At 37.5% G+C, this 27,625-nt stretch overlaps 1 protein-coding gene across 2 annotated transcripts in view; it reads right to left on the bottom strand.

The window, feature by feature from the left end:
* Positions 1-4,481: 4,481 nt before the first annotated feature.
* The window catches only part of ATG6 (AUTOPHAGY 6), a 29,306-nt gene continuing 6,162 nt past the window's right edge, over positions 4,482-27,625 (bottom strand). For both annotated transcript variants that reach the window (XM_022295802.2, XM_088122285.1), the window contains 7 exons: positions 16,779-16,903; positions 15,809-15,857; positions 11,137-11,295; positions 10,952-11,037; positions 10,302-10,370; positions 10,039-10,188; positions 4,482-5,086 (listed from right to left, as the gene is read on the bottom strand). In XM_022295802.2, coding sequence (XP_022151494.1) covers positions 4,837-5,086; positions 10,039-10,188; positions 10,302-10,370; positions 10,952-11,037; positions 11,137-11,295; positions 15,809-15,857; positions 16,779-16,903 — 888 coding nt within the window. In that variant the 3' untranslated portion in view covers positions 4,482-4,836. The remainder of the gene's footprint in view (positions 5,087-10,038; positions 10,189-10,301; positions 10,371-10,951; positions 11,038-11,136; positions 11,296-15,808; positions 15,858-16,778; positions 16,904-27,625) is intronic.

A 27,625-nucleotide genomic window follows, 5' to 3' on the forward strand; every position in this document is an offset into this window, starting at 1 on the left:
TTGGCTCAAATCAGAGGTAACATGAGCATTACACCCAGAATCAGCTAACCAATTAGTATTAGGAGTAGCAAAATTGGTATAGTTGTGGTTGTGGCAACCATAGCGGCCAATTGAGATGGAGGATGGCGACCTTAATAACTATAATTCATTTGATTAAAGCAATCGAGTGCATGGTGTCCAACACAGTTACAGATTTTGTTGGGTTTTATGCCATAAACTCGTGGTTTGTAAACATAAAACAAATATTCATTCAATAAAGTTGGTATTGATAGAATTGCATTAACCCAAATCCAATAAACTAACATCCGAGGTTATGTCATGTAACTGGAACAATATATAACAGATATACAATATATATTTAATATACAACATATATATTTGATATACAGTGTATATATGTACAATATATATTCGATATATAAGTGGATAATGTTCCAGTAGTAACCTAAAGGGTCTATAGTATATGGATAAGGTTGGGTTACTGGTAACACTATGGATATGGCCCACTTTGTAATAGTTACAAATGACTTGATCCAAGTCGTTCGTGTGGAGACATGCGAGTGAGGGTATCATATACGATGAGTTTGTATAAGACTGGACCACGAAATAATTACTCTTTAGCTATAACACCATTAGCTAATAGATTAATATTTCAATAGGATGACTAGGTCACTCGATCTCAATCCTGAGTGAGTTATGGACTTCTGCCTGTTAGGGCTCGTCCTTTGATTTGTATGGGTGAGAGTGGTTCGAGTCGCCGACTCAATATGCCTACCATTTTGGGGACGAGACCGAGTGAGGAGCTGGAAACATAACTACACAAGATGGAATTCACTCCTTCCCGACTTCAAGGTAAGTAGATGAGTGTTCTCTTGAGTGCTGACTCTAGGACTTGAACAAGGGGCCCCACCCTCTCACTGATCCGAGAGGGACTTCCGGTTATTGGTTGGACCATAATCGGGTTGTTCATTAGAGGATCAGTGGTACTTAAGGTACAAGATGTAACACAAAGGTAAAATGGTAATTTGACCCAGTTGTGGTTACGAACACTCGTGAAGGATTAACTTACCGTCAATGGTTAAAATCCATGGACGCAAAATATTCTACAGTGAGAAAAGTGCAACTGTGGGTCTTTAGTGGAGTGACCGACAGTTAACGAATGTTGATTAATATGGTTAATGAGTTTAATCAATTAATCTCGTATCGTTGGAGCTTCCGATCTATAAGTTCATTAGGTCCCCTTGCTAACTCGTAAAGGATAGTTAAGAACAGTTAGTCTTGAAAATAATTTGAATTGTTCAAATTAGTTAAAGGGAATTAAGGTTAATTGCATGAGATGCAATTAATATAATGTATGTTGATACATTATAGTATAAAGTTAATTTTGAATTTGATTCAAAATTATGAGAGAGATGGATAGTATAATTTGATTCTAATATAGTGGATTAATTTAAATTTAATTAAATTGAATATGATTTAATTAAATTAATGTGATATATTAATTTGGTTAAATTAAATTAGATTTAATTTAATGAAATTAATAATTCTTTTTCTTTTTAATAATTAAATTAGATTTAATTAATTATTATTTTAATTAAAATAAAAGGAAAAAAAAAGAAAAGGAAAATGAGAGGTAAGCTCCCACTTTCCACCAAGTTTACGAAACTCCAACGAGAAAATCTCTCTCGCTCTCTCGATTTCCTTTCAATTATAAGACGGTTCCCACAAACCGAGTTCTTAACATCCAGAGGATAGTGAGGAAGACTTCGTGGTAGCGTTGATATCTACATTGAAGAGGTGTCTTGAAAGATATGTATCACTAACTCCTATTCATGCTTATATGTTTTTTGCTCTGTTGTAATTCTAAGACAAGATCGAAGCATACACGTTCGCGCGCTTCCACTGCGGGATCCGATCCCTTCAGATTTAACATATGAGGCGTTGAGAAGACGTATCAAAGGGAGCTTTACCAGCAGAATTGCTGAGTGGAAGAATACAAGGACTACCACGGCCACGACCGAAATTGCAAGAAAACATACTGAAACTTGAAGACCCGTTTCGATTTGAGACTTTATTCTTGCCGGAAAAGCCTCGTCCACGTCTCATGTTAGGATTAAAATTATGATTCCGTGAGGAATTTGGCGTATTAGCAAGAAGAGCCGTCAGAGCAGCAAAAGATTCATTGTGCTTCACCTACTTATCAATGGCGACTTCCTCAGATACAAGCAGAACATGTAACTCTTCAAATGTGACAATTTGAGAACGCGTAAGCATCGAGGTGCGAAAAGTGTTGTAATCCGCAGGAAGACCATTTAGGGTGTAGATAACAAGATCCTCATGATCAATTAAAATGGAAACGTTTGCCAGTTTATCCTTCAATTCTTTGATACGCTGAATGTATTGATCGATAGTTTTAGAAGGCTTCTTGATAATAGTTTGTAAATCAGACTTGAGATATACAACATTTTCTCGGGAATTAGAAGAATAATGTTTGTCTAAGGTATCCTAAACTTGCTTAGAGGTCTCGCATCCAACTACATAAGCAAGAGCGGTTTGTAATAAAGTGGCGTTGATTACAATCATCAATGCATGGTCTTTAGCAATCTAATCCTTAAATGCAGGATTTAGCACCCAGATTACTGAAGCAGAAGAATAAGTACGAGGTGATTCCATACGAGGTGCAGGTTGAACAACAGATCCATCGATAAACCTGAACAATTTGTGCACTTCTAGAATGGATGTTAATTGAAATCTCCACATAACGAAATTTGTAGCATCCAATCGAATGGAAACAAGATTACAAATGTTAGAAAGAAGAAAGATATGTGAATTGTTATCTTTCGAAGAAGAGGATATAGTCGAGAGAGACGACTCTGCCATTAAGGTCAAGTGCGAAAGGCGTGTAAAACAATGAAGAAGAACGCATGACAAGAAGGATTGAGAAGAAGTGGGTCAAGAGAGCACTGATACCATGAAATAAGATCTCAATTGAATGGAATGTGTTTTATGTGTTAATGAATGAATATTACAAGATTATATATACACTGAAATGTAACTAACTGAAAAGAATACAATTGATAAAAAACTAATTAGCCTATAACTAATGCATAATCAATATTGTAACTAAGATCTTATAACTAATACATAACGAATATAGTAACTAATATTAGCTAATATCTATAACTAATACATCACCAATACAGTAACTAATATTAGTTAATATATATCATGGACGTCCTACTAATTGCATAAGTAAGAGAGTGTCTCTTCCCCTTCTTTCTTTCAGGCAAGGAGGTCTCTCGAGCCTGCAGTTTGTTGCTATTGCCCGAGCAATAGACGAAGAGAAGAGGGCTCAATCCCTTGCTTTGTGGGGCCCTTTCAATAAGGCTCGCGTAAGTGCGCTCACGTTTTTTTTGGCTCTCTTCGCTCCGATCTATGAAAGTAGCTATAATATCTACTTCTTCAAATCATACTTGAAATCCTTAGGATTCATAAGGGTAGGCAAGATCAAGGACACAACACATTTCATGCCACATGTGACTTGTCTTCTACAAAGACCATCCAACAATATTATAGGAAGACAGTACAATATGTAAAACCTAAATTAAAGGAAAATATATTTAAGAAGACAGTATGAAGTAGATCTAACCAAAGCTCTTTTGAACTCATAGTCTTGAAGGAAATAACATTAATCATTATTCAATAAATTTCTTTGAGAGACAACTTGGTAAACTTATTTAGACATTACCTAGTTGGTAGGCTTATTTACAAAGACATTACTTATTGCAAATATAGGATGTTGGAACAAAAGCTTGATTCAAGGCCTTAGAGATCTCAAGTGATATTTCCACAAGGAAAAACAAATATACTATACTTTTTTTTTCTTTTAACTAAACTTTCATCCCACAAATTTTTTCCTAGATCCTAAACTATATGAATAATATACTTTTTATTTTTTCCTCACAATATAAATATTTCCCATTGGGTATTTAAAAAAAAAATTATAGTAAAATGTTCACAAAGCATATAATTCATATAATGGACATCTAAAAGAAGTTTTGTAAATATCATCCATAGGCCACATAGGTTACAGTGGTTACACATCTGATTGACTCCAATTACTATCATTAGTTCAATCTTTCAATTTATGCCTATATTGTGATCCTTAAAATTATAAGTAGAATTAGAAAAACACATTGCGTTGTACACCTCTTTAAAAAGTGTTCTTATTTCTATGATAATAAAAAAAAATTGTAAAAGAGCATTAGATTTATGATAAATTTTTTAATCTCAAATTTAAGGTGAGTCCCATCAATTGATTTCATTCTCCACAAAACATTTTACACAAGTAAACTGTACCTAAAACGTACCATCTTTCAACTACAATGGTAAACATATAAAAACAAACATCAACAAAAACAACTTGCTCACTATTTTTGCCAACATGTCACTGTTTCTTCTTCCTGGTTCTGCTAACAAACTTGTTACACTGCCAGTCTCTCTTTTTAACCATCAGAGTAGAATAGAATTAAACATACTATGAGTTCGTAGATCATAGATTCATATATACATGCAGAAATTATCATCTTCAACTACACTCTAGTTGTTACAAGTCGAAGGCTATTTTTCACTTGACAGAAAGTAAAAATGCATATTCGTGTCTATTCTATGAACAAAGCAAAGAATTAAAAACCATTTGTCTTGCTATCTAATTGAATAGTTGATGAAGAAACAGTAATAAACATCTAAAAGAATATGTCTTCATGTACAGAGACACAGAGAGAGACTAAATCCTAGACTTCCTGTACAGATGCAGTTATGTTTGCAACTTTGTCATCACTTGTTTGAAGAATTTCTATATTCGGACCTGGAGTCGGCGCCACGCTTTGTATATAAAGAGCCAACTGAAGGAACCTCGATGTGTGATGAGCCAACTGCAGAAAGAGGCTGGAAATTTGTATTGCCAACAAACCAGTAAAGGGCCCACTTCAAATTGCAGAGAGTATACTTGAGAGCTTTCGTCCAATACTCTTGTTTGTTGAAGCTTTGAGTGATGGAGTAGTTTTCGACCTTGTCGTTCTCGATCCTGCAACACCGTCCGAAGATAATCAAAAAGCGAGCTAGACTGATAACAGAAAATCCAGATCATACATAAGCTAACATAACAAATAAGCACGATGTGGCAAATGTGAGAGACTGATTTTGATATGCAAGTGTTTTCTCTCTTCCATACATTAACTACAGTATAACATCTTCATGGTCATGGTATGCAACCTACTAGTTAGATCTGGTAAAAACACCATACCATCATAACATCTTATGAGGTCATTTCATGTTGCCCATGCAATGACATCATACTGTATCTCTGTCAATCGTTTTCTGATTAAACTAAAAAAATGATGCATCTAACATTTTTTGTAAGACAACCTCAATTTATCCCCAGGATGAAACTACTGAATCATCCTAGGGCCTGTGTTTCATACACAGAAAGTCCAAAGAATTTATCATTTCATTTGATGTTGTGCTGCATTTAGCCGTAGGAACAGCCAGAAACTGTCACTGTATGTACATCTCTCTCACACAAAAAACAAGGTAACACAGCTACTAATGTCTGGAGAAATATTTGCCAGGTTACCAGCTATATCAATACTTGCTCAAATAGCATACATCTCATCAACCATATACTTTTAGAAAATTACACTTCTAACCCTTTGAGATTTCAACTTTTTCTATCCAGTCCCTAAGTTTTCAAATCTTATAACTATCAGAAATAAAACTAAATGATCTTTTTCTTTATAATTTTGAAATATTAACTATTCTGAGTGACACATCTTTTATTACTTATGTAGCAAAAAGCAACATCAAAACAAAAACTTCTTGTCTTCTAATTCAAGCCAAAACATAAGTTTAAAAGTATATATATTTTTCTCCAATTTCCCTCCCTTTCTTTCTACCACAACGTTCAAATTTCTTTTCTTGTGGAAAAAATATGGGAGGGCAGCAAGGGCTTTGGCCGTCGTTGGAGAATGTGGATAAAAGGATGTTTATCCTCAGTTAACTTTTCAATTCTTATCAATGGAAGGCCTTGGGAGAAGATTATTGCGAAACGTGGTTTAAGATAAGGTGATCCCTTATCTCCCTTCTTATTTACCTTGATAGGTGACTCTTTCAGCTGTCTGATTCATTTTTGCAGTCAAAGAAGGTTTATCAGAGCCTTTGCGGTCGGGACGAAGGAAGTGGAGATTTCTCACCTTCAGTACACAGACGACACGATCATATTTTGCCCAAATCAGCCAGGGATGCTTGAAAATTGGTGGACTGTGATAAAACATTTTTCTTCTCACGCAAGGGCTGCCTTTGAACCTTGGGAAGACTGGCATCATTGGTATACTACATGTTGAGGAAAATACTGTTCCGGAGATGGCAAGCCAGTTAGGTTGTAAGTGGAACGCCTTCCCTTCTCTTATTTGGGTATCCCTCTGGGAGGAAATTATAAGAAAAAGTTCTGGGACCCGGTGATTGATAAAATTAGGAAGAAGATCGATAAGTGGAAGAACCTAACACTTTTAAAGAGGGGCCGATTAATGCTTGCGCAATCTGTTCTCACCAGTATCCCCCTCTATTATTTTTCAGTCCTTAAAACTCCAGTAGGGGTTGTCAAAGAGATTGGAAAGCTTATACTGAATTTCTTCTGGAATGGAGGGAGCTTGAAAGGGTCGTGCAACCACCTAGTAAATTGGGGAAAGACTAGTCTTCCCCTTCAGTATGGAGGCCTTGGCATTGGAGCTCTAAAACAGAAGAACAATAGCTTGCTCCTCAAATGGCCATGGAGATTCACCCAAGAGAAAGATGAACTATGGAGAAAAGTAATTGTGATTATTTATGGGGAAGCTTCCCATGGCTGGTCCACCCTCCCTTCCAAAGGAAGAGCTAAAGGTAGACCTTGTTTTGATATCTTTAAGAACAATGCCTTCTTCTTCAAATTCCTCGAGTTCTAGGTGACAAAAGGGGCCCGTATAAAGTTTTGGCATGATAGATGGCTTGGAACACCCTCTCAACACAACTTCCCTGTTTTTTTTAATCTCTCCACAAAGAAAGATGCCACGATAGCAGAGTGTTGGAACAAAGTTGAGAATGACCGGAACCTAGGCCTTCGTAGAGGCCTCTTTGACTGGGAGATAGACAGTTGGGTGGAGCTGATTAGTGTAATTGATAAGGTGCGGTTAGGAGAAGGGGAAGATCGGGTTGTAGGTAAAGGGGGGAATTTTTCCACTCGATCAGCTTGCTTGAAGATGGATGATTGCACCCCTTCTGTGAAATCTTCCCTCCTTTCAGCTATTTGGAAGTTTACTTCTCCAAAGAAAGTGAAGGTGTTTTTGTGGTCACCCGCTCATAGAAGTTTAAATACTCATGAAATCCTCCAAAAGAAGTGTAACATATGGATGCTTTTTACCTCGGTTTGCAAACTCTATATGATTAACGCTGAGACCATTGGTCATTTGTTTGTTAACCGTCCTTTAGCTGTTCGTGGTTGGAACTACCTTCCAGATCTTTTCGGGGTTTCGGTTTGTCTTCCTAATCAAGTTGACGGTTGGCCTTCCGAAGTTCTTCAATGATGGATTCTTCCTAACAAGGCTAAATTCTTGTGGAGTTGTGCCTTGAGAGCTCTACTATGGCACCTTTGGTTGGAAAGAAATCCCAGTGTTTCTGAAAACAAGATTTCTCCTTTTGAATTTTTTTTTTTTTTTGTAGAAATGTAGAGAATACTACTTCTTGGCAGTGTATCAACTATAGGAAATTCTTTGGTAATTAGAACCTTTCCATGGTTATGAGCAATTATGAGCAATTGAAAAGCGTTGATCTAGTCCTTGGGTGGGGTTCCTTCTATTCCAACCCTTGGGTTGTTTCCTTTTCTTGCGGTACTTAAAATACACAAGTCTCTTATCAAAAAATATATGGAAAAATACACTTTTGGTCCCTGAGGTTTGAAGTAGGGTGTCTATTTGGTCCCTAAAATTTTAAAATTAGTATTTTTAGTCCCTGAAATTTAAGAAATGGTTCTAAATGGTCCTTGAAACTCTTTGACCGTTAGTTGACCTAAGAGAATGCTTATGTGGCAGTTAAATACTTTTGAACTATAATTATGTGGCAATTTTAAATTAGGTGGCAAAAATATATTAAATTTATATTATATTGGGTTGATTTGACTGTTGACGTGACAATAATACATTTTATATTATCTTCTCATTTCTTCTCTCTTTACTCCTTCCTTCTTCTCCGGTGGACCTTGCCTACACCGTCCGACGACTCTCGCTTTATCGATGCTGCCACCCATTGCTATCGACATCCACCGACAGACCGTTTCAGATATGGAGTTTGCTCTCCAGATCTGAAAGCTTCGAAGTCAAATATGGAACGGACATTTAGTTGGCGACGTGGTAAACGACAAGTTGGCCGTCGGTGTAAATGGTGTTGGCGACGACGGCGTCGACGACGCCAGTGGCCAAATTGATTTGGTCGCTCTGTTGTGTGCTTTTGAGGAGATTAATGAAGGTTGTGAACTGGTCGACCTTTTTGAGGATGACCGTGATGTTGGTCGGACCGGCAGGACCCGGCGGCTGAGTCGACATAGCAGAAACAAAGGAACGGAGGAAGGCCAGAAAGGAGGGAATGGGGAGGAGCTTCTTCATGATTGGGTTTGATTTTGTTTTTGAGCCATAAGAGGGAGAGGAGAAATGAATTTAATAAGAATGATAATTTGAAGGAATTGAATTGGTTTGGTGGGAGGGAAGAGAGGGGATTTTGCTCAATGAAGCAGAAAAAACAGAGCAGAAAGTGAAGGATGAAAGGTGGGGTTTTTGGTTTGGTGGGGATTGAAAAGTGCAAACATTTTGGTTTTGCACCAGATCTGATAAGTGCAAGGTCTGCTGGAGAAGAAGGAAGGAGGGAATAGAGAAAAAAGGAAAAGGGAGAAGATAATATAAAATGTATTTTTGCCACGTCAACAGTCAAAACAACATAACATAATATAAAATTAATATATTTTTGCCAACTAATTTAAAATTGCCATATAATCATAGTCCAATAAGTATTTAACTGCCACATAAGCATTCTGTTAGGGTCAACTAACGGTCAAAGGGTTTCAAGGACCATTTAGAACCATTTCTTAAACTTCAAGGACTAAAAGTGTTCATTTGAAACTTCAGGGACCAAATAGACACCTACTTCAAACCTCAGGGACCAAAAATGTATTTTTCCCTAAAATATATTTATAAATATATCATGGGGAAAGAGAAATTGATAAGAGAGAAGGAGAGGGTAATGGGGAAAGAGAAGTTCTTTATCTTGGTATTTAATTTAATTTAATTTAAACTTTTTGTGGCAGTAATTTTGGTTGAGGATGGAAGAAGTTTTCTTTGTCTTAATATTTAATTTTGTTTTCAATCAGCTTTCTGTTGCAGAGGCTGATGAAAAACTAACCGTGTGAAACAACTTACATTATAAGATTTTAAAATTTAGAATACAAAATTTCAGAGTCCAAAAGTGTAATTCGCTAAATATTTGATAATAAGTGTCACTCTAGGACCCGTCCCTCTTTAGACTTTATATCCAAAGCTTTTTTTAATTACCATTGAAGACAGATTTTGTTAGATTGGAGTCCCGAATGGTTCTAGTTTGGCTCCTTTTATTGGGCTGTCTTTTTGTACGCCTTTTATATTCTTTCATTCTTCTGAATGAAACCTCAGTTTTTCATTAAAAAAATTGTAAAAGGTAGCTCATATAAGAGGGGACATGAATAGGAGCAAATGCAGTCTAAACACTCTTAAAAGTGCTGGCACTTCCATAGGATCTACACCACTAGAGTGACTCGCATGCAGTAAGTTGAACTACATACAGTTAAGAAGTTCAGTGAATCCAACATGCTTCACTCCGCAGTGAAAGCTACAAAGATCATGCTAACACTAGGTTTTAAAAGTAAAATAAAATCAATACAATTACATGGAGAGGATGCATGAAATCAAAAATAATAGAACTTACTTATACGGCAACTTGAAACACTTCTCATGTGGTATGTTGTTCTCCTGATCCCTAGAATTTGCAAAGTCGGCAAATTCCTTTAGGCATGTCAAGAATAACGTCATGGCTTTGTCATAACGAGTACTCCAAAATAAGTTCACAGGTCCAAACCTATTAAATTACTGAGATATGAAATCAAGAGTCCTAAAGAATGTTTCAAAGAATTGGAGTCCGTGCAATTTAATGAATTAATGAAATTTAAAAAAAAAATTATATTTACTTACAATTCATATGTACTGTTATTGTCCATGATGCGAGGGTAGCTCCCCATTGGAAGTATTTTTATACGATATCTAGGAAATAACGAATTAAAGAAATAGGGTTCTTTACTCAATCTGGATTTCCTATACTGATTTCAGACACGAAGAGATGCACAAAGGAAGAATTGGGAAGAGTATTGTTCCCAGAACAGAAGTTCAAAACAATCAACTTTACAGATGTCGCCCAACAATGTTCCAAGACCAGAATGCAAATTGGAATTCACATTTTAAAGGGTAAAATGTATTTTTTGATCAACTGCCTCTAGGTTTCCCTTCATATGTTGTTGAAGCAATTACCAATCTAAATTATTTACGACTAATTTCTCTAATCTGATGCTCACTACAAGAAACAACGCTCCAGTACACGGATCTTCAATTTTTCTTTCCTGCATATTTCTGTTCTAAAGTTGTCAAGTTACTTTCTCCATCCTTTCTTACCAGAACTTGTTTTACACTTTGTTAAAGATCTGCGACATCATTTCATCTCAATCTATCCAAATCACCAATGCAAATGTAATAATCAAAAGATAATCCACAACAGAAAGGAACTTAACGATTGCTCAGAATATTCCTGGAAGTGTTTGTGTCATAAATTGTTACTTAAAAAAGGATACTGAAACCTTGGCCTGAAATACTGACACATAGTATGAAGAAGAAGGCTAGCCTGTCCCCATGCAGCATTTATTTCATCCCATTCAACCTAAATGTTTCAACACAAAAGTTAGTGAGAAAAAAGAGTCTAATAGTAATAACTAAAAATTCTAAATACAGAAACAATAGGATAGGTTAGTTATCATACTGGAATCTTAGGAAGACGTCCAAGCCGGAAATTGTTAATCGTTCCAAACTCCCCATCATGCCAAATGGGAAATGCATCATTGAGCACATTTGTTCGCTTCAACGACTCCAAATGTGCTTGTGAAACTTCTATCTTCGCTAAAATTGCATCCCTCTCTTCCTGTTAAAGTCCTCATTCACTCAACAACGTAATAGAAAAGATACTCAAGAAGTCAAGATTAGGCAGTAATTCCTTTTTGCTGAATAGAGGATGATTATGAATTTTTTCATAATTGAAAATTTAAACTTGCATAGGGATTCTCAGTACGGATCATGTAATATGGGTCATAAGCAGTAGTGTATCAGTTAGATACAGCCAGAAAAAATGTCACGACAGTAATATAAATTATTAAATAGTTTTCATTCTTTTTAGGGAAAAAAATCCATTCATCTAATTAAAAGAATTAGAAAAGTATAGTGCCAGACATGGTGCTGAATCTTCCCATAGTCTTCTTCGTTCCCGTTAAATCCATCGCACAAAAGAGAAACCCCACGTTCTGGCTTGCTGAGTTACCAAAAGTCCAATTCAACTCAAACATTTGAAGAAAAGTGTACCAACAATCAAGACTAATGGAACATTGAAAATATTAAATGGTTTTGATTTTCTTTCTATTTTTCTGCAAAAAGACACACCAATGCAGTCCTACTGTCTTAGGATCCCATTTCCGATCTGATTTTAATTTTTTTAATTTTTATTGGAAAGTCAAAACTAATGCCATCACCAAGACTGCAATCCCAATTTTACTCATTACTAGTAGCCTACGTCAGGAGAAAGTACTATATTGATAGCAAAAACTCCTTATAGAACTTTAATTTATCCCAAAGATTATTTTACTAGCTAAAACTCCATTAACTCTTTCCACCATTTTTTTTAATATCCGTGAGCGTGCCAAGTTACACGCACCTCGACTAATCTCATGGGACAACAGCTTGAACCTACTCCATTTTGTTGCCAAGGAAACTTCTAGGATATTAAATCCCAGGTATGTGGACACCATAGTTTGAACTCATTCCCTCTAATCCTTTCTTATTTACATTAGTGCTTATTGGACACAACACCAACCCATGGTTAAAAAGCTTTCCAACATTGGCCCTTGTTAACTCTTTCCAACATTCACAAGGTTAAAAAGCTTAGGCCATCACCTAACTCCAATAATAAAATATTCCAACGATCTTTTATATCCAATGCATCTGACTCCATAATTGGATGATCGATTAAGTCCAATGATCAAAAGTTTATTGCATACCAAGCTAGACCAAAACAAGGTTAGCTTCTACTTGATTTAGGTGGAATAAAAATATTTGTATCCCAATAATTAATTAATAAGAAATATGTAGCCTTCTTATATAGAAGAGAAGCTCAAACATAAAAGGAAATAAAGATAAAATAACAATTAATATTGACAACAGCTAATATTTACAAATAATAAACCAACAATCCCCCTCAAGCTGTCAAATTGTACTTTCGGTAGTCCTTTTGTCAACACATCGGCAGTCTTTTCCATTTTGGGAGGTAAGGGATACATATCATGCCGGTGTCAACTTTTTCTTTTATGAAATGTCTGTCAATTTCTATATGCTTAGTCCTATCATGTTGAACTGGATTGTGGGCTAGAGAAATGGCAGCCTTGTTGTCGCAATAAACTCGTATGGGTGCCTTCTGAAATACTCTCAATTCTTCAAGTAACCTTTTTATCTACATCTGTTCACAAATACCATGGGCTAAGGCCCTAAATTCTGCTTCAGCACTGCTTTTGGTCACTCCATTTTGTTTCTTACTTCACCAAGTTACTAAGTTACCACCAACAAATGACCAATCAACATCGGTATAAACTTCAACCTGCAAATGATTGTGTTTTTTGAACAATATACCTCTTCCTGGAGTTCCTTTCAGATATCTTAAAATTCTATAGGCAGCTGATCCTGGTGAGTGCATAAATTGGCTTACCATGCTTACTACAAATGTAATATCTGGACGTGTGTGAGACAAGTAGATGAGTCTTCCCACAAGGCTTTGATATCGTTCTTTATCTTTTACTTCTCTTACAGCTTCCAATTTCAAATTAGGTTCAATAGGAGTTTCAGCTACCTTGCATCCAAGCAAACCTGTTTCTCCAAGTAAATCAAGAATATATTTTCTTTGGTTAACAAAGATACCTTTCTTAGATCTTACAAACTCCATTCCTAGGAAGTACTTTAACATTCCTAGGTCCTTAATTTGAAATTCACTTGCGAGTCTTTTCTTTCGAGTGACCAGTTCTACTTCATCATCATTGATTTGGAAGATTTTTTATATTCTGCAGCGGGGCTCTTTTTCTTCCGGGGAGGCAAAGTCACCCAAGTTCCATAGCTTTGGGTCCGCTATCCCGATCATATAGGTCCCAAAAAAGAACGCGCTACGCCCGGCCCCCTCGGGCGTTCGAATCTCCAGACGACTTTCTTCAACCGCCCCTGTTCCAACAGCTAGAGATAATAAAAGTTCAGGTTCAAGCACAATGTCATCTACATAGACAATCAAAATTGCAGTCTTATTATTTTCAGAACGTTTGTAAAAGATGGTATGATCAGCTTGACTCTGAAGAAATCCATAGCTCATGACTACTTTACCAAATTGCTCAAACCATACTCTTGGAGATTGTTTGAGTCCATATAAAGATTTCTTTAACTGACATACTTTGTCTTTTAGTTTTCCAAGATTAGCTTCAAAACCTGGTGGTAAACTCATAAATACTTCTTCATTCAGAAAGGCATTTTTTACATCAAGTTGGTGAAGGGACCAATCTAAATTTGCAGCTAGAGATAAAAGTATCCTAATAGAGTTGATTTTAGCAACAGAAGCAAAAGTTTCCTGATAATCAATCCCATAGGTTTGAGTAAATCCCTTTGCAACTAGTCTAGCTTTCTACCTTCCAACACTACCATCAGCATTACACTTGATTGTAAAAACCCATTTACACCCCAAAGTTTTCTTATCTCTTGGCAAATCTACTATCTCCCATGTACAATTCTGTCTTAGAGCACTCATCTCCTCCATAACAGCTAGTTTCCAATTTGATCATTTAGGGCTTCTTGTATGTTCCTTGGAATAAACAAGTTGGTTATCCTAGACATAAAGGCTTTATGACTACTTGATAGTTTTTCATAAGAGATATAGTTTGTAATGGGATATTTGGTGCAAGTACGAGTAAGAATTATCCCTCGGAGTTTCACATTGGGTCTGTCATGAGTCAGCTATCTGGTCCTCATTCATTTGATTGAGTCTTTTTCTAGTATAAAACTTAAACTCAGGATTTGGATCAATTTGATCATTTCGTAGTAATTCTCCCCCTGAATCAGAGTTTTCTACGCTTGGCATTGAAGGACTAGGACTAGTAAAGTTGGGACTTAAAACATTAGGAGGAGGAGCAGGTATATCCCAAGAATTATCATCCTCTAAATTCAGTTTCTCCCCTGAAGATAATAATTTTGGGTAAAAAATTTACCCAGACCGAACTGAGTGAACCCAACCGAACCAAAATTCGAACCGAACCAAATCTGGGTTTGTACACTAACAAACCTTGATTTTTACCCACAGATCTGCAAAGAACGGTAACCAGTAGATGTGGAGACCTGGGCTCGAATCCCAGCATACGTGGAAGACGCACGGCGAGTGACAGCAGACTAAAACTGACCCACGGACCTGCAGAACGTTGGAACGAATGCTAAGGGCGGCGAAACAGGCACGGACGACAGCGAAATACACACGGACAGCAGCGGAACAAAGGTGTGGCACGAAGATCTGAAAACTGAACGCAGAACGTGAACAGCGACGACGATTTCCCCAGATCTGCGACCTCTGGCTCCAGATCTGCGAACGTCGATAGTGATGGAAGGATGATCAGCCGGCAATATGAACAGCCCCGCACGAAGGAATTGTCCAGATGTAGGATGCGCCGATTGAGGATGGTGGCTAGGGTTCTGACAGCGAGGTAGTGGTGGTGGCGACGGCTGAGTTTATAGTGACTAGGGTTTTAAGGATAAACTAGCTCTGATACCAACTTGATTTAGGTGGAATAAAAATATTTGTATTCCAATAATTAATTAATAAGAAATACATAGCCAAGAAGAGAGACTCAAACATAAAAGGAAACAAAGATAAAATAACAATTAATATTGACAACTAATTTACAGCTAATATTTACAAATAATAAACCAACACTTCTCTTCCAATCAATATCTATTATATTTCTCGTTTAGTTGGGTTGTTACAAATAATAAACCAACACTTCTCTTCCCATCAATATCCATTATATTTCTCGTTTAGTTGGGTTGTAATTCTCTCCATGGTTCCCTTTCCTTTTTCTTTTTTTGGGTTTTCTCTCCCAGGAGATTGTATCCTTTGAACAAAAACAAGGTTAGATCTTAATAATAAAAAAGGGTTACCCGAGCATAATTTAAGTTACCAATAATCATGAACATGCCTATTATTCTACATCTCTCATTATATAAGGTTCCATTCACTTCTTTGGGCTTTATTGAAATCATAATGAACTTGGTTGAAGCCAGCAACGAAATAGTAACATACTTATTTATATCTCACGGTTCCAACAAAATCTTAAAAAAGAAAAAGAAATGATAATAAATGAAGGACATACCTGATGTAAAATTAACTGAAACTGAAAATTATTATACTCGTGCCAATACCTGTTGTGCAATGAGTTCAAGAAGATAATCATCAACCTAAAACAATCTCAAGAATTTCTTTTTACATCAGTGAGGGCAGAGATGAATAATAATGCCAACAAAAGAAAACAACTCGACTACAGGGTCACCAAGGGGATAGTGGGTGATGATTGAGGCTAGTAGGGGTATTATCTGTAATTTGCTTAATATTTTTTAATTTAGTTTTAGTTGGTATGATTACTTTTTACCAGTTAAAGTTCAGTTTACCATTATAATTATTCCCAAAGGTTCCTTGATCTGGCCGAAAAATATAATGGTTGGGTTTTGTGTATGAAAGCAAGAGTAGACCAAGATCATTTGTTCTTCCACGAACAGAATCTTAGGCGTATGATATTTCGAGACTCCAATCTTTCATGGGTGATGGACAAATGTATCAGGAATAACATGACTTGACTTCTTTGTAGGAGGCAAAGCCAAGCTCATATTGATAAATACAATTAAGCAACTACCTTACAATTTTGGTTCAAAAGGGATCAAAGAAATTTTGAAGACAAAGATACCCAGTGGAATGTAGCAAAATATAAAGTATCTTCTTGGTGTTTGTTGTTATCTTCTTTGTTTTGTAATCAGTTTATACGGGATATTCTCCTAAATTGGATTATTTTTTTCACTTGTTAATGTAATATGGGAGAATTAGCTGCCTATCATCAGTCTTTTTGACAATATTACTTTTCATGCTTTATCAGGGTGTAAAACATCCCCTATTTTCATTCTTATAGTATGAACTCTTTATTAACCAATTGGAGAAGTTTTTTGTAACTACTTTGGTTTTTTTGTGGGTTCACCCCTCTCACTGTAATTTCATCCATCAATGAAATTTTTTCTTATCAAAAAAAAAATCAACAAGTTCAGTTTCCATCTTTAAAAAAGAAATACATGTACCTCTCTTCCAGTTCCTTAAATCGGACAGATTTAAGCTCTAGTTCTTTTAGTTCAGCATTTACTTCTCCAAACTGGTTCTCCGTCTCCTTAATGGCTGCTTCAAGCCTTCTCTCTTCTTCCTCAATCTGAACCAGAAAAAAAATAGAAGATCAAACAACCAGTTTCTTTTAATGGAATAATTCACTCGAGATGCTATTGATTAAAATTCATTCTCTCCAATTTTTTCATAAGAAACAAATCCAAATTCTTCACTTACATACAACAAAAAGAGAACAAAAGGAAATTGGAAGATGACGAGAGAGGAATGTTTGGTTGTCTTCAGCAACCATTTTCCTCTATACTATAATATATATATATATATATTTTTATTTATTTATTTCTCAGAATCGATGTCCTGTGGCTTACGCTTGTAGCTTACGCCAGTAGATCTCTGTAACTAGGATTCGTTGTTTAGGCTCGTTAGAGTATAGATATTAGTATATTTTATATTCTTGTATTAATATTAATTTGTCATTTACCTTCTCCTTATAGGATTAGGTCAACCTTGCATATTTATCTATATATATATAGACTTTAATAATGAGAATACATCACATTGGATTCTCTCCAACCTTAGTCTCTACATGGTATCAGAGCTCTAGGTTTTGTGCCCATTAGGGTTTTGGTGCCCATTAGGGTTTTTTTTTTAACAAGAAACGAACTTTTCATTGATAAATGAAAAGGAACAAAAATTGTTCAAAGATACAAACCCCCAAAGGGGTGAAATGAAGGGGACGAAGAAGGAAAAAAATAAAAATAAAAATAAAAATAAAAGTAAAAAAAGATACAAACAAACCAAACTTAATAAATGAGGCCTAGACATTACACAAAAAAGTCTCCCAATTAGAACAAATCATGCTAGGAGAATAATTTGCAAAGAGATTGGAGAGAGCACACCATTGTAAGGCTTTGAACTTAGCTATACTGTAGCATTCGAAAGCTGAGCGGCTTTTCCCTTCGAAAGTCCTTTGATTCCACTCAAACCATAACTCAGATATAAGCGCTTTAAGGCCGTTTACCCAAAGAAGACTTGCTTTAGGCGAAAAGAAAGGACCAAATAGCAACTGAGAAATTGACGAAGATACTGACTTGTCCTTTACCCAAGCTAAATTGAACATATGAATGAAAAGATCCCAACAAACTGATGCATAAGGACAAAAGAGAAACAAATGCACTTGGTCTTCGCAAGTGGCAGCACACAAAACACATATAGAAGGTTGGAGGAGCATGATAGGCAGCTTCTTTTGGAGGGTTTTGTGCAGGGTTTTTGTTCATTGCTATCCAACTCAACTCACTACTACCGCCGCCGCCGCCGCCGTTTGCTGATTCGCCAACGCTGCTGTTTTCCAATTGCTATTCGTGGGTTTCGTCTCGCCGTCCTTCGCACCTTCGTCGCCCCCAGTCACCGTATGCTTCCGTCACCGCCAATCGCCTTCGCCCCTCTGGTTGTCGTGGGGTAGCACTTAGGGTTTCTGGTTTCAGAAAACACCTGATCCGGTTCAAGCGGTCCAGTTCAACCGGTTTGGTTTCAAGTGGTTTGGTTCATCCGGTTCAGGTTCGTTTCGGCCTGGTTCGTCACATTCCGGTTCGGTTTGGTTGATTTATATCGATTCTGGTCCGGTTCGATTGTTTCAATTCAACTGGTTTGGTTCACTTGGCTCTATTCCAATTGGTTTGGTTTGATTCCCTTTCCTCCTTCAAATTTGGTTTGGTCTGTTTCAGTGCAGTTTTTGTTTGTGTCCATATTGTTGAAGTTATGATCGAGAAGAAATTAATGATAACAATTTCTGCGGAAGAGTTTGCTAAATTCCAACAGTATCAAGAGTCATTGATGGCATCATCCTCTAATCCAATTACTGTCATTGCTGATTCAGGTAATACCAATAAATGTCTTATTTCCTCCACGTCAAAATGGGTCATTGACTCTGGTGCTACGAATCATATGTCAAGTAACCCCAATTTGTTTGCTACCTTTTCACCATCAACATCTTTACCTGATGTTACAATAGCGGATGGCACCACTTCTCTTGTTCTTGGCTCTGCCACAGTTCATCTCTCCAAAACTCTTTCATTACTCTTTCATTGACCTCTGTTTTAAATTTGCCACAATTTTCTTTTAATTTGATCTCTGTCAGTAAACTTACTCGTGATCTCAATTGTTGTGTCTTATTCTTTACTGGTTATTGTTTATTTCAGGATCTTACAACGAAGAAGACTATTGGTAAAGGCCGTGAATCTAATGGCCTCTACACGTTTGATACACAAATACCTACAGCCACCGTTTGCACTCGAGTGCCAACTCCCTTCGAAGAACATTGTCGTTTGGGTCATCCATCTCTCTCCGTGTTAAAGAGTCTCCGTCCTCAATTTCACAGTTTGCATTCTTTAGATTGTGAGTCATGTCAATTTGCTAAGTTTCATCGTCTCAGTTCCTATCCTAGAGGCAATACACGAGCTAATGCTCTTTTTGAATTAGTCCATTCTGATGTTTGGGGTCCTTGTCCTATTGAGTCCAAAAATGGATTTCGGTATTTTGTTACCTTTGTCGATGATTTCTCTCATGTAACTTGGTTATTTTTGATGAAACATCGTTCTAAGTTACTTTCTCATTTCCGTAACTTTCATGCTGAAATTCAAACTCAATTTGGTGGCTCTCTTAAAGTTCTACTGAGTGATAATGCTAAGGAATATTTTTCTGGTGCTATTGGCTCCTATTTAAGTGAACATGGTATTATTCATTAATCCTCGTGTGTTGATACTCCGTCTCAAAATGGAGTTGCAGAAAGGAAAAATAGACATCTTCTCGAAACAGCAAGGACCTCAATGTTTCAAATGCATGTTCCAAAATACTCTTGGACTGATGCTGTTTCGACGACTTGCTTCTTGATTAATCGCGTGCCTTCGTCAGTTCTTAAGGGTGAAATACCTTATCGTACTCTATGTCCTACGCAACCTTTATTTCCTATTAAACCTAAAATATTTGATTGCACTTGTTTCGTTCGGGATGTTCACCTCCAGCTCACCAAATTAGACCCTAAGTCATTGAAATGCATTTTCCTTGGTTACTCTCGTGTTCAAAAAGGGTATCGATGTTATTGTCCTGATCTCAATAGATATCTTGTCTCTCCTGACGTTACGTTCTTTGAAAATACTCCTTTTTCATCGTCCTTGAGTACCAGTCAAGGGGAGCAGTCACAGGAAGATGATACCTTTCTTGTCTATTCTATTGTCTCTACTTCTACTGAAGAACTTCCTAGCAATACATCTCCCTCTGCGCCTGATCCTTCTCTCCCCACTATTACTCAAGTTTATTCTCGTCGACAACCTCCTACGGACTCATGCCCTATACCATCAACTTCTTTGCCTGTGGATCCAAGAACGAGTGATGACCTTCCTATTGCCCTTCGAAAAGGTAAGTGTAAGTGTACTTATCCTGTTTCTTCTTTTGTTTCATATAACCATTTATCATTATCTACTTGTTCGTTTATTGCATCCCTTGAATCTGTATCTATTCCTAAAACTATTCATGAAGCTTTGTCTCATCCTCGTTGGTGGGCTGCTATGTTGGAAGAGATGACTGCCTTAGATGACAATGGTACTTGGGATTTAGTGTATCTTCCTGCAGGAAAGAAACCTATCGGTTGTAAATGGGTGTTTGCTGTTAAAGTTCATCCGGATGGATCAATTGCCCATTTGAAAGCTCGCCTTGTTGCTAAAGGATATGCACAGACTTACGAAATTGATTATTCTGATACTTTTTCTCCGGTTGCTAAATTGGCTTCTGTTAGGTTATTCATTTCATTGGCATCTATTCACCATTGGCTCTTGTATCAGCTTGATATTAGAAATGCATTCCTCCATGGTGATCTTCAAAAAGAAGTTTATATAGAGCAACCACCCGGTTTTGTTGCTCAGGGAGAGAATGGAAAAGTATGTCGCCTTCGTAAATCCTTATATGGGTTGAAACAAAGTCCGCGAGCATGGTTTGGAAAATTCAGTCAGGTGATTGAGAATTTTGGAATGAAGAAGAGTAAGTCAGATCATTCTGTTTTTTAAAAAGATCTGAGTCTGGTGTTATCTTACTAGTTGTATATGTTGATGATATTGTGATTACTGGTAATGATTCATCAGGCATCCTATCACTCAAGTCTTTTCTTCATAGTCAATTACATACTAAAGATTTGGGAATGTTGAAATATTTCTTAGGAATTGAAGTAACAAGGAGCAAGAGGGGGATCCTTTTGTCACAAAGAAAGTATGTACTTGACTTGTTAACTGAAACAGGAAAGTTAGCTGCTAAGCCGCGTAGTACCCCAATGATACCTAATTTACAACTTACAAAGGAAGCGGAGTTGTTGAAAGATCCAGAGAAGTATAGGAGATTAATAGGGAAGCTGAATTATCTTACGGTTACGAGGCCAAACATAGCTTATCCAGTCAGTATTATGAGTCAGTTTATGAGTTCTCCTACGACTGACCATTGGATCGCATTGGAACATATTCTATGTTATTTAAAAGGTGCTCTTGGACGTGGCTTGTTATATAAAGATCATGGTCATCTTAATATTGAATGTTTTTCAGATGCTGATTGGGCAGGTTCTAAGGAAGATAGAAGATCAATCTCAGGATATTGTGTATTTGTCGGAGGTAATTTAGTTTCTTGGAAAAGTAAGAAACAAAACGTGGTGTCGCGTTCGAGTGCTGAATCAGAATATAGAGCTATGGCACAGTCGGTGTGTGAATTAGTATTGATACATCAGCTTTTGACTGAATTGGGATTTGGCATACCACTCCAATGAAACTTTGGTGTGATAATCAAGCAGATCTTCATATTGCATCTAATCCAGTATTTCATGAACGAACCAAACACATTGAAGTTGATTTTCATTATGTACGTGAGAAAATACAGCAAGGATTGGTGGCTACAGGGTATGTGAAGACTGGAGATCAGCTAGGAGATATCTTTACTAAAGCATTGAATGGAGCACGAATAGATTGTTTGTCTAACAAGTTGGGCATGATTAATATATATGCACCAACTTGAGGGGGAGTGTTAGAGTATAGATATTAGTATATTTTATATTCTTGTATTAATATTAATTTGTCCTTTACCTTCTCCTTACAGGATTAGGTCAACTTTGTATATTTGTCTACATATATAGATTTTAATAATGAGAATACATCACATTGGATTCTCTCCAACCTTAGTCTCTACAAGGCTGAGCAACACTATGACCAACACATGACTCGAACTTGAGATTTCAAGGTAGGTCGTACCCCAAGACTCCAAGTGCTTGCCACTATACCATCCCCAAGGGACTCTATACTTTTTTTTTGGGATAAGAAACGATTCAATAAAAGAGAGGAACAAAAAAACAGTCTATGGACGAGGGACGAGACGTCCCACTCCTAAAAAACTAGTAAAGGAGAGCGTTCCAATCCTGTATAATCATAGAGAGGTTGTAATTACAAAAGAATTTACTATTCCTATGTCACCACCACAATGCCGTAATACGAACAGTATTACAAAAAGAATCAAGAGAATTAGCTTTATCCACGAAAGACCGAAGATTCCTTTCTAACCATATATGCCATAAAAGAGCTCTAAAAGCACAGTTCCATAGCTCTTTAGACTTTCCTCTAAAATACCACCCTTGAACACATTCTGATATCCAGTCTTTGACATTGTGAGGCATGCCAGAAGAAAGGCCAAAAAAGTAGAGCAGAAAGTGCCACCCCTTTTCAACAAAAGAACAGTGTAAGAAGATGTGGTCTAAGGTTTCTCCATTCCTCAAACCAAAGAGACAAACAGAAGGAGAAATCATCCAATTAGGGCAGCGTTTCTATAAATGATCATGGGTGTTCAACGCTTGATTTGAAAGAGACCACAAAAAAACCTTCACTTTCTTCAGGATTTTGTCCTTCTAGATACCTTTGAGGCTTTGATCAAAGGAAACTGCAGCTTAGGGGAGGTCTCTAACAACTTTAAAAAGGTGGATTTGGTAGTGAACTTGCCATCAGCCTCCAAAGACCACTCCATAGTGTCCACCCATTCCCCTAAGACCACTAGATCCAGAACCTGCACCAATCTCATCCAGCTTTCAACCTCCCCATCAAAAAGACCTCTTTTGAGGCCAAAGTCCCAGACCTTCTGATCTGCATTCCAACACTCTACAATAGTAGAATTCTCTTTCAACGAGATTCCGAGGATATCCACTAAGGCCTGTGCAAGGGTGGAGTCCCCAACCCAATTATCATGCCAAAATCTGATTCGACCACCTTGCTTAGCTTTAAACTGCAAGAATTTTTTGTAGAAAGCTGAGTTCTTAGCGATGTCAAACCAAGGTCTCCCCCTAGCTTTGCCTTTTGGATCTTTAGCCAACCAACTGTGAGGCTCAATCCCGTAAATGCTCTCAATAACCCTTCTCCAAAAGCCTTTTCTTCGTTTGAAAACCTCCGAAGCCATTTGGTCAGCAAGGCATTATTTCGTTGGCCGAAAGCCCGGATGCCCAAACCACCCATATTAACAAGGAGGGACGTTTGAGCCCAGTTCACAAGGTTCCTGCAAGGATGTTTAGACCGCCTTCCTAAAAGAAATCTCGAACTAGTTTGTCCATTTCTTTGATGATACTCACCGAAGCTTTATGCAGGAAGAAGTAAAAAAGAGTAAGCTATTTGAAACATATTGAGCCAAAGTTAGTCGACCGCCTTTAGAAAGAAGGATCTTCTTCCACTTCTCTAATTTGAGTTTGAACTTCTCCACCAAAGGTCTCCAAAAAGCGATGGCTCAATGATCCCCTCCAAAGGGTAATCACAAGTACTTGAAAGGTAGAGTCTCGACCCTGCACCCTAACCTAGCAGCCCTATAAGCCATTGACCTCTCCGACAAATTTAGCCCTATGAGAGATGTTTTAGTCAAGTTAATTCTGAGCCCCGAACCTTTAATAAACATATAGATAACCTTCCACCACCTGTCGAGATTTCCTTTATAGTTTGAGCAGAAAACAATAGTATCATCAGCATATTGCAAGTGAGAAACCAACTCCTTCTTACTCCCTATTTCAAAACCCCTTATCACTCTCTTTTCGCAGCAAAAATGGATGAGACAACTGAAAGAATATCCTATCAAAGTAAACAGGAAAGGAGAGATGGAGTCACCTTGTCTAAGACCTCTCTTGGAGTGAATTTTCCCCCTAGGATGACCGTTGATGAGGATAGAAAAGTTTGCAGTGGACAGACACCCTTTGATCCATAGCCGCCACCATCTACTGCCAAAGCCTTTTTTCCCAAGGACCTCATCTAAATAATCCCAGTTGACCAAATCATAAGCTTTTTCATAATCAAGTTTGAGTAAAAAACCAGCTTTCTTTGATGCATTCCACTCCCCAACCGCCTCAGCCGCCACTAACATCGCATCCAAAATTTGCTTTCCTTCAACAAAGGTAGCTTGAGCATTGCTTATGATTAAGTGTAACACTTTCTATAACCTTTAAGGCAGTACTTTAGCAATTATTTTGTACAGAGAGGTAACCAAACTGATTGGCCTAAACTCGTTTACCTTGTTTGCTTGCACATCGCTTATGATTTTAAGTGTAACACTTTCTTCAACCTTTCGACCAGTACTTTAGCAATTATCAGAGAGGTAACCAAACTGATTGGCCTAAACTCGTTTACCTTGTTCACTTGCATCTTTATGGAATTAGACATATATAAGTTTCGTTCGTGAAAAGATTCGCTATTCTCAAAAAACTCTTGGAACACTCTTACTAAATCTGCTTTCAGAATGTTCCAAGCTTTTTTATAGAATTCTATAGTCATACCGTCCGACCTCGGAGAATTCAGATTACCCAAGCATTGAATCGCTCTCAAGATCTCTTCCTCGACAAAAGGGGCTTCCAAACTCGCAGCCCAGCCAGGCTATAAGGAGCACCAATTTGAGCCATCAAAGATGAACCTGTTACCTTCAGAATCATCGTATAGATTCCTAAAGAAAATGACCACCTCGTTTTTGATCCCACTGATAGAATGTAATTCATTTCCATGGCTGTCACAGACCGTCGAAATCATCGCTTTACTCCTCGCCGAGGCCCACCTATGGAACAAGTGTGAATGCTCATCACCATCTTTAAGCCAACCCAATTTACATTTCTGCACCCAAAGCCTCTGTTTTGTAAAAGATAGACCTAACAAATCAGCTTTAAGAGAAGATCTCTGCAAAGCCATTTGGTCTGTAAAAGCCCCACTTTTCTTCTTTATCTAAAGCCTCAACTTTCGCAATAATGTCTCTCTTCGAATTCTCAACAACCCCGAACGTTTCTCTGTTCCAATCTATAAGATTTTTTTCAGCCCTTTTAGCATTTCCATAAACACATAACCAGGCCAACCCTGAGGATTCTGTGAACTCCACCAAGACTCCACATTTTGAAGAAAGGAGGGATGGCCAACCCAAATATTCTTAAAGCGGAAGGGGAGGGACCCCACTTTTGATTCCCCAAATTCAACTGAAAGGGATAATGGTCTGAAGTAGTTCTAGATTGTCTGTAGAGGGTCACCTCCTTAAAAATCTACAACCATCGCTAGGATAAGAAAAACCTATCAGTGCAAGTACAAACTGATCTCTCTCTAAGGTCGGACCATGTGTACAACCCGTTTTTCAAAGGAATGTCAATGATCTCTAAAGCATTGATCACCTCGTTGAATTCCCTCATGCTTCTAGTTACTCTTCCCTCACTAGATTTTTCTACAGGGGAGCGGACCACATTAAAATCTCCACCTAAGCACCAATCCTCCGAACAGAGCCCACAAAATCAAAAAGCTCCTTCCAAAAACCATCCCTATTGCGACTAGAAGAGGGACCATACACACCCATGACCCAACCACAAAAACCTTGACAATAGCGAATTTTTAAGGAAATCGAGAACACTACCAAGATGGAGTCCTCTATCGCAATGGTATCTTCGTTCCACATAATAAAGATGCCTCCCACAGAGCCTTCGGCATCTAACGCAACCCATCCAATCCTACATAAACTCCAAACTGCCTTTACCACCTTTCTGTCAACTATTGCCAGCTTGATCTCCTGGAGAATAACCAAGTTAGGATCTACTTTTACAAGGAAATCCTTGATGAGCACTCTTTTAGGAGGGGCACCCATACCTCTCACGTTCCAAGAAATTATCTTCATGTATCAACCTGAGGGCCCTCTTCTAAACTATTAGCCGCCATAATATCCTCCTCTACCTCCTCTTTCCACAATTTCTATTGGGCCCAAACCTCCATAGCTTCTTTCTTTTTTACCGAACTACCCTTTAAAGTTGCTTTTGAGGATGTTGGTCTAATGCACACATTACTTTTTCTTAAAGCTACCACCATCTTACACGAAAAAAGGAACTCAATCCCCTCCTCATCAGCTAAATCCGCATGACTATCCTCTTCTTGTTGAACTATTTTTGTACTACAAAACAACAAGTGCAGCGGGATGTTCCTAAGACGGAGCCAACCTCCATAAGAAGGGACTACAGTAGTTCTACCATGACGTAGGGGACTCCACGCTTCCATGCGAATAGTTAAAGAGCCAAATGTCACCCAACCTTTGTTCATGGTTAGCAAACGAGCCAACTCTTCTGTTAGGCATTTCAACAAGGCTTTATCGGCCTGAAAGGGGTTGATGATAAAATTTTCCTTCGTCTACTACTGAATAAATTCAAGGATTCTGCCTCATCTATTGTGCAAGTCCCTCCTAATCACCACTATTGTCGACTTCCAATTCACCTCTTTTACTTCCTGTGGCAAAGGGGTTGATGATAAAATTTTCCTTCGTCTACTACTGAATAAATTCAAGGATTCTGCCTCATCTATTGTGCAAGTCCCTCCTAATCACCACTATTGTCGACTTCCAATTCACCTCTTTTACTTCCTGTGGTATAGGAACGTCGTATGTTGAAGCCTCTGTCCCTTTAAGTGATTGTGAGGAGCCTCAAACTATACCTGCAAAAGGACCAGAAATTAAACATTTACCTTGGGCTTTATTGGGCGTGGAGCACTTGCCGTTCATAACCACAAGGATCAGAGCTTTGAAAGTGTCCCAGCCTTTGGCTTCAACCCCTACCGAAACAACCAAATCCTTTTTCCCCCTCCATTTAGGACTTTGGTGTTTTCTACAAAACTCCCTCTTTTGTTCGTTGTCTTTTGCATCCATATGAAGCCATCCCTACCTGAGAAGCACAGACGCTGACACGCGACACGGATATGACTCGACACGAACACGGCGACACGTCAATTTTAAAAAAAGTAGGATACGACACATTGGGGACACGTTAATTTTATTTATATATATATATAGTATTTACCTACTTAAACAAAAATGACTTAAATCATTTAGAGAAAAAAATAAATATTTTAGGTATGGTTTAAAAATTAAGTCAAATATAGTGGTCTGACTTAAACAATCCATATATCCTCCATCTGGCAATTTGATGTCATGCAGTGGGAGGAGTCATTTAATGCTTGTAAGTTATCCTAGCCTTTTCTTCTTTTAATCATGTTTTTTCTTCTTCTTCCATGTTTATTCTGTATTTTCTTCTTCCTCCCATCCATCATTTCTTCTTCTTTTTCTTCTATCTTTTCTTCTTCTTCTTCCCTTTTTATTCGGTCTTTTCTTTTCCTTCCCATTTGACTCTTCTTCTTCTATTAGATTCTGATCCTCTACTTAAATGTAAGATTTTGTCTCCAGTCTTTAATTGTTAGGTTTTTTTACTTTTCTTCTTATTATTTTTATTCTTCTTCCCCGTCTATTCTTCTTCCAAATA

Source organism: Momordica charantia (genome assembly GCF_013281855.1).
Source record: "Momordica charantia cultivar OHB3-1 chromosome 3 unlocalized genomic scaffold, Mcharantia_2.0 BLBB01000003.1, whole genome shotgun sequence".
In the NCBI taxonomy this organism is placed as follows: Eukaryota; Viridiplantae; Streptophyta; class Magnoliopsida; order Cucurbitales; family Cucurbitaceae; genus Momordica; species Momordica charantia.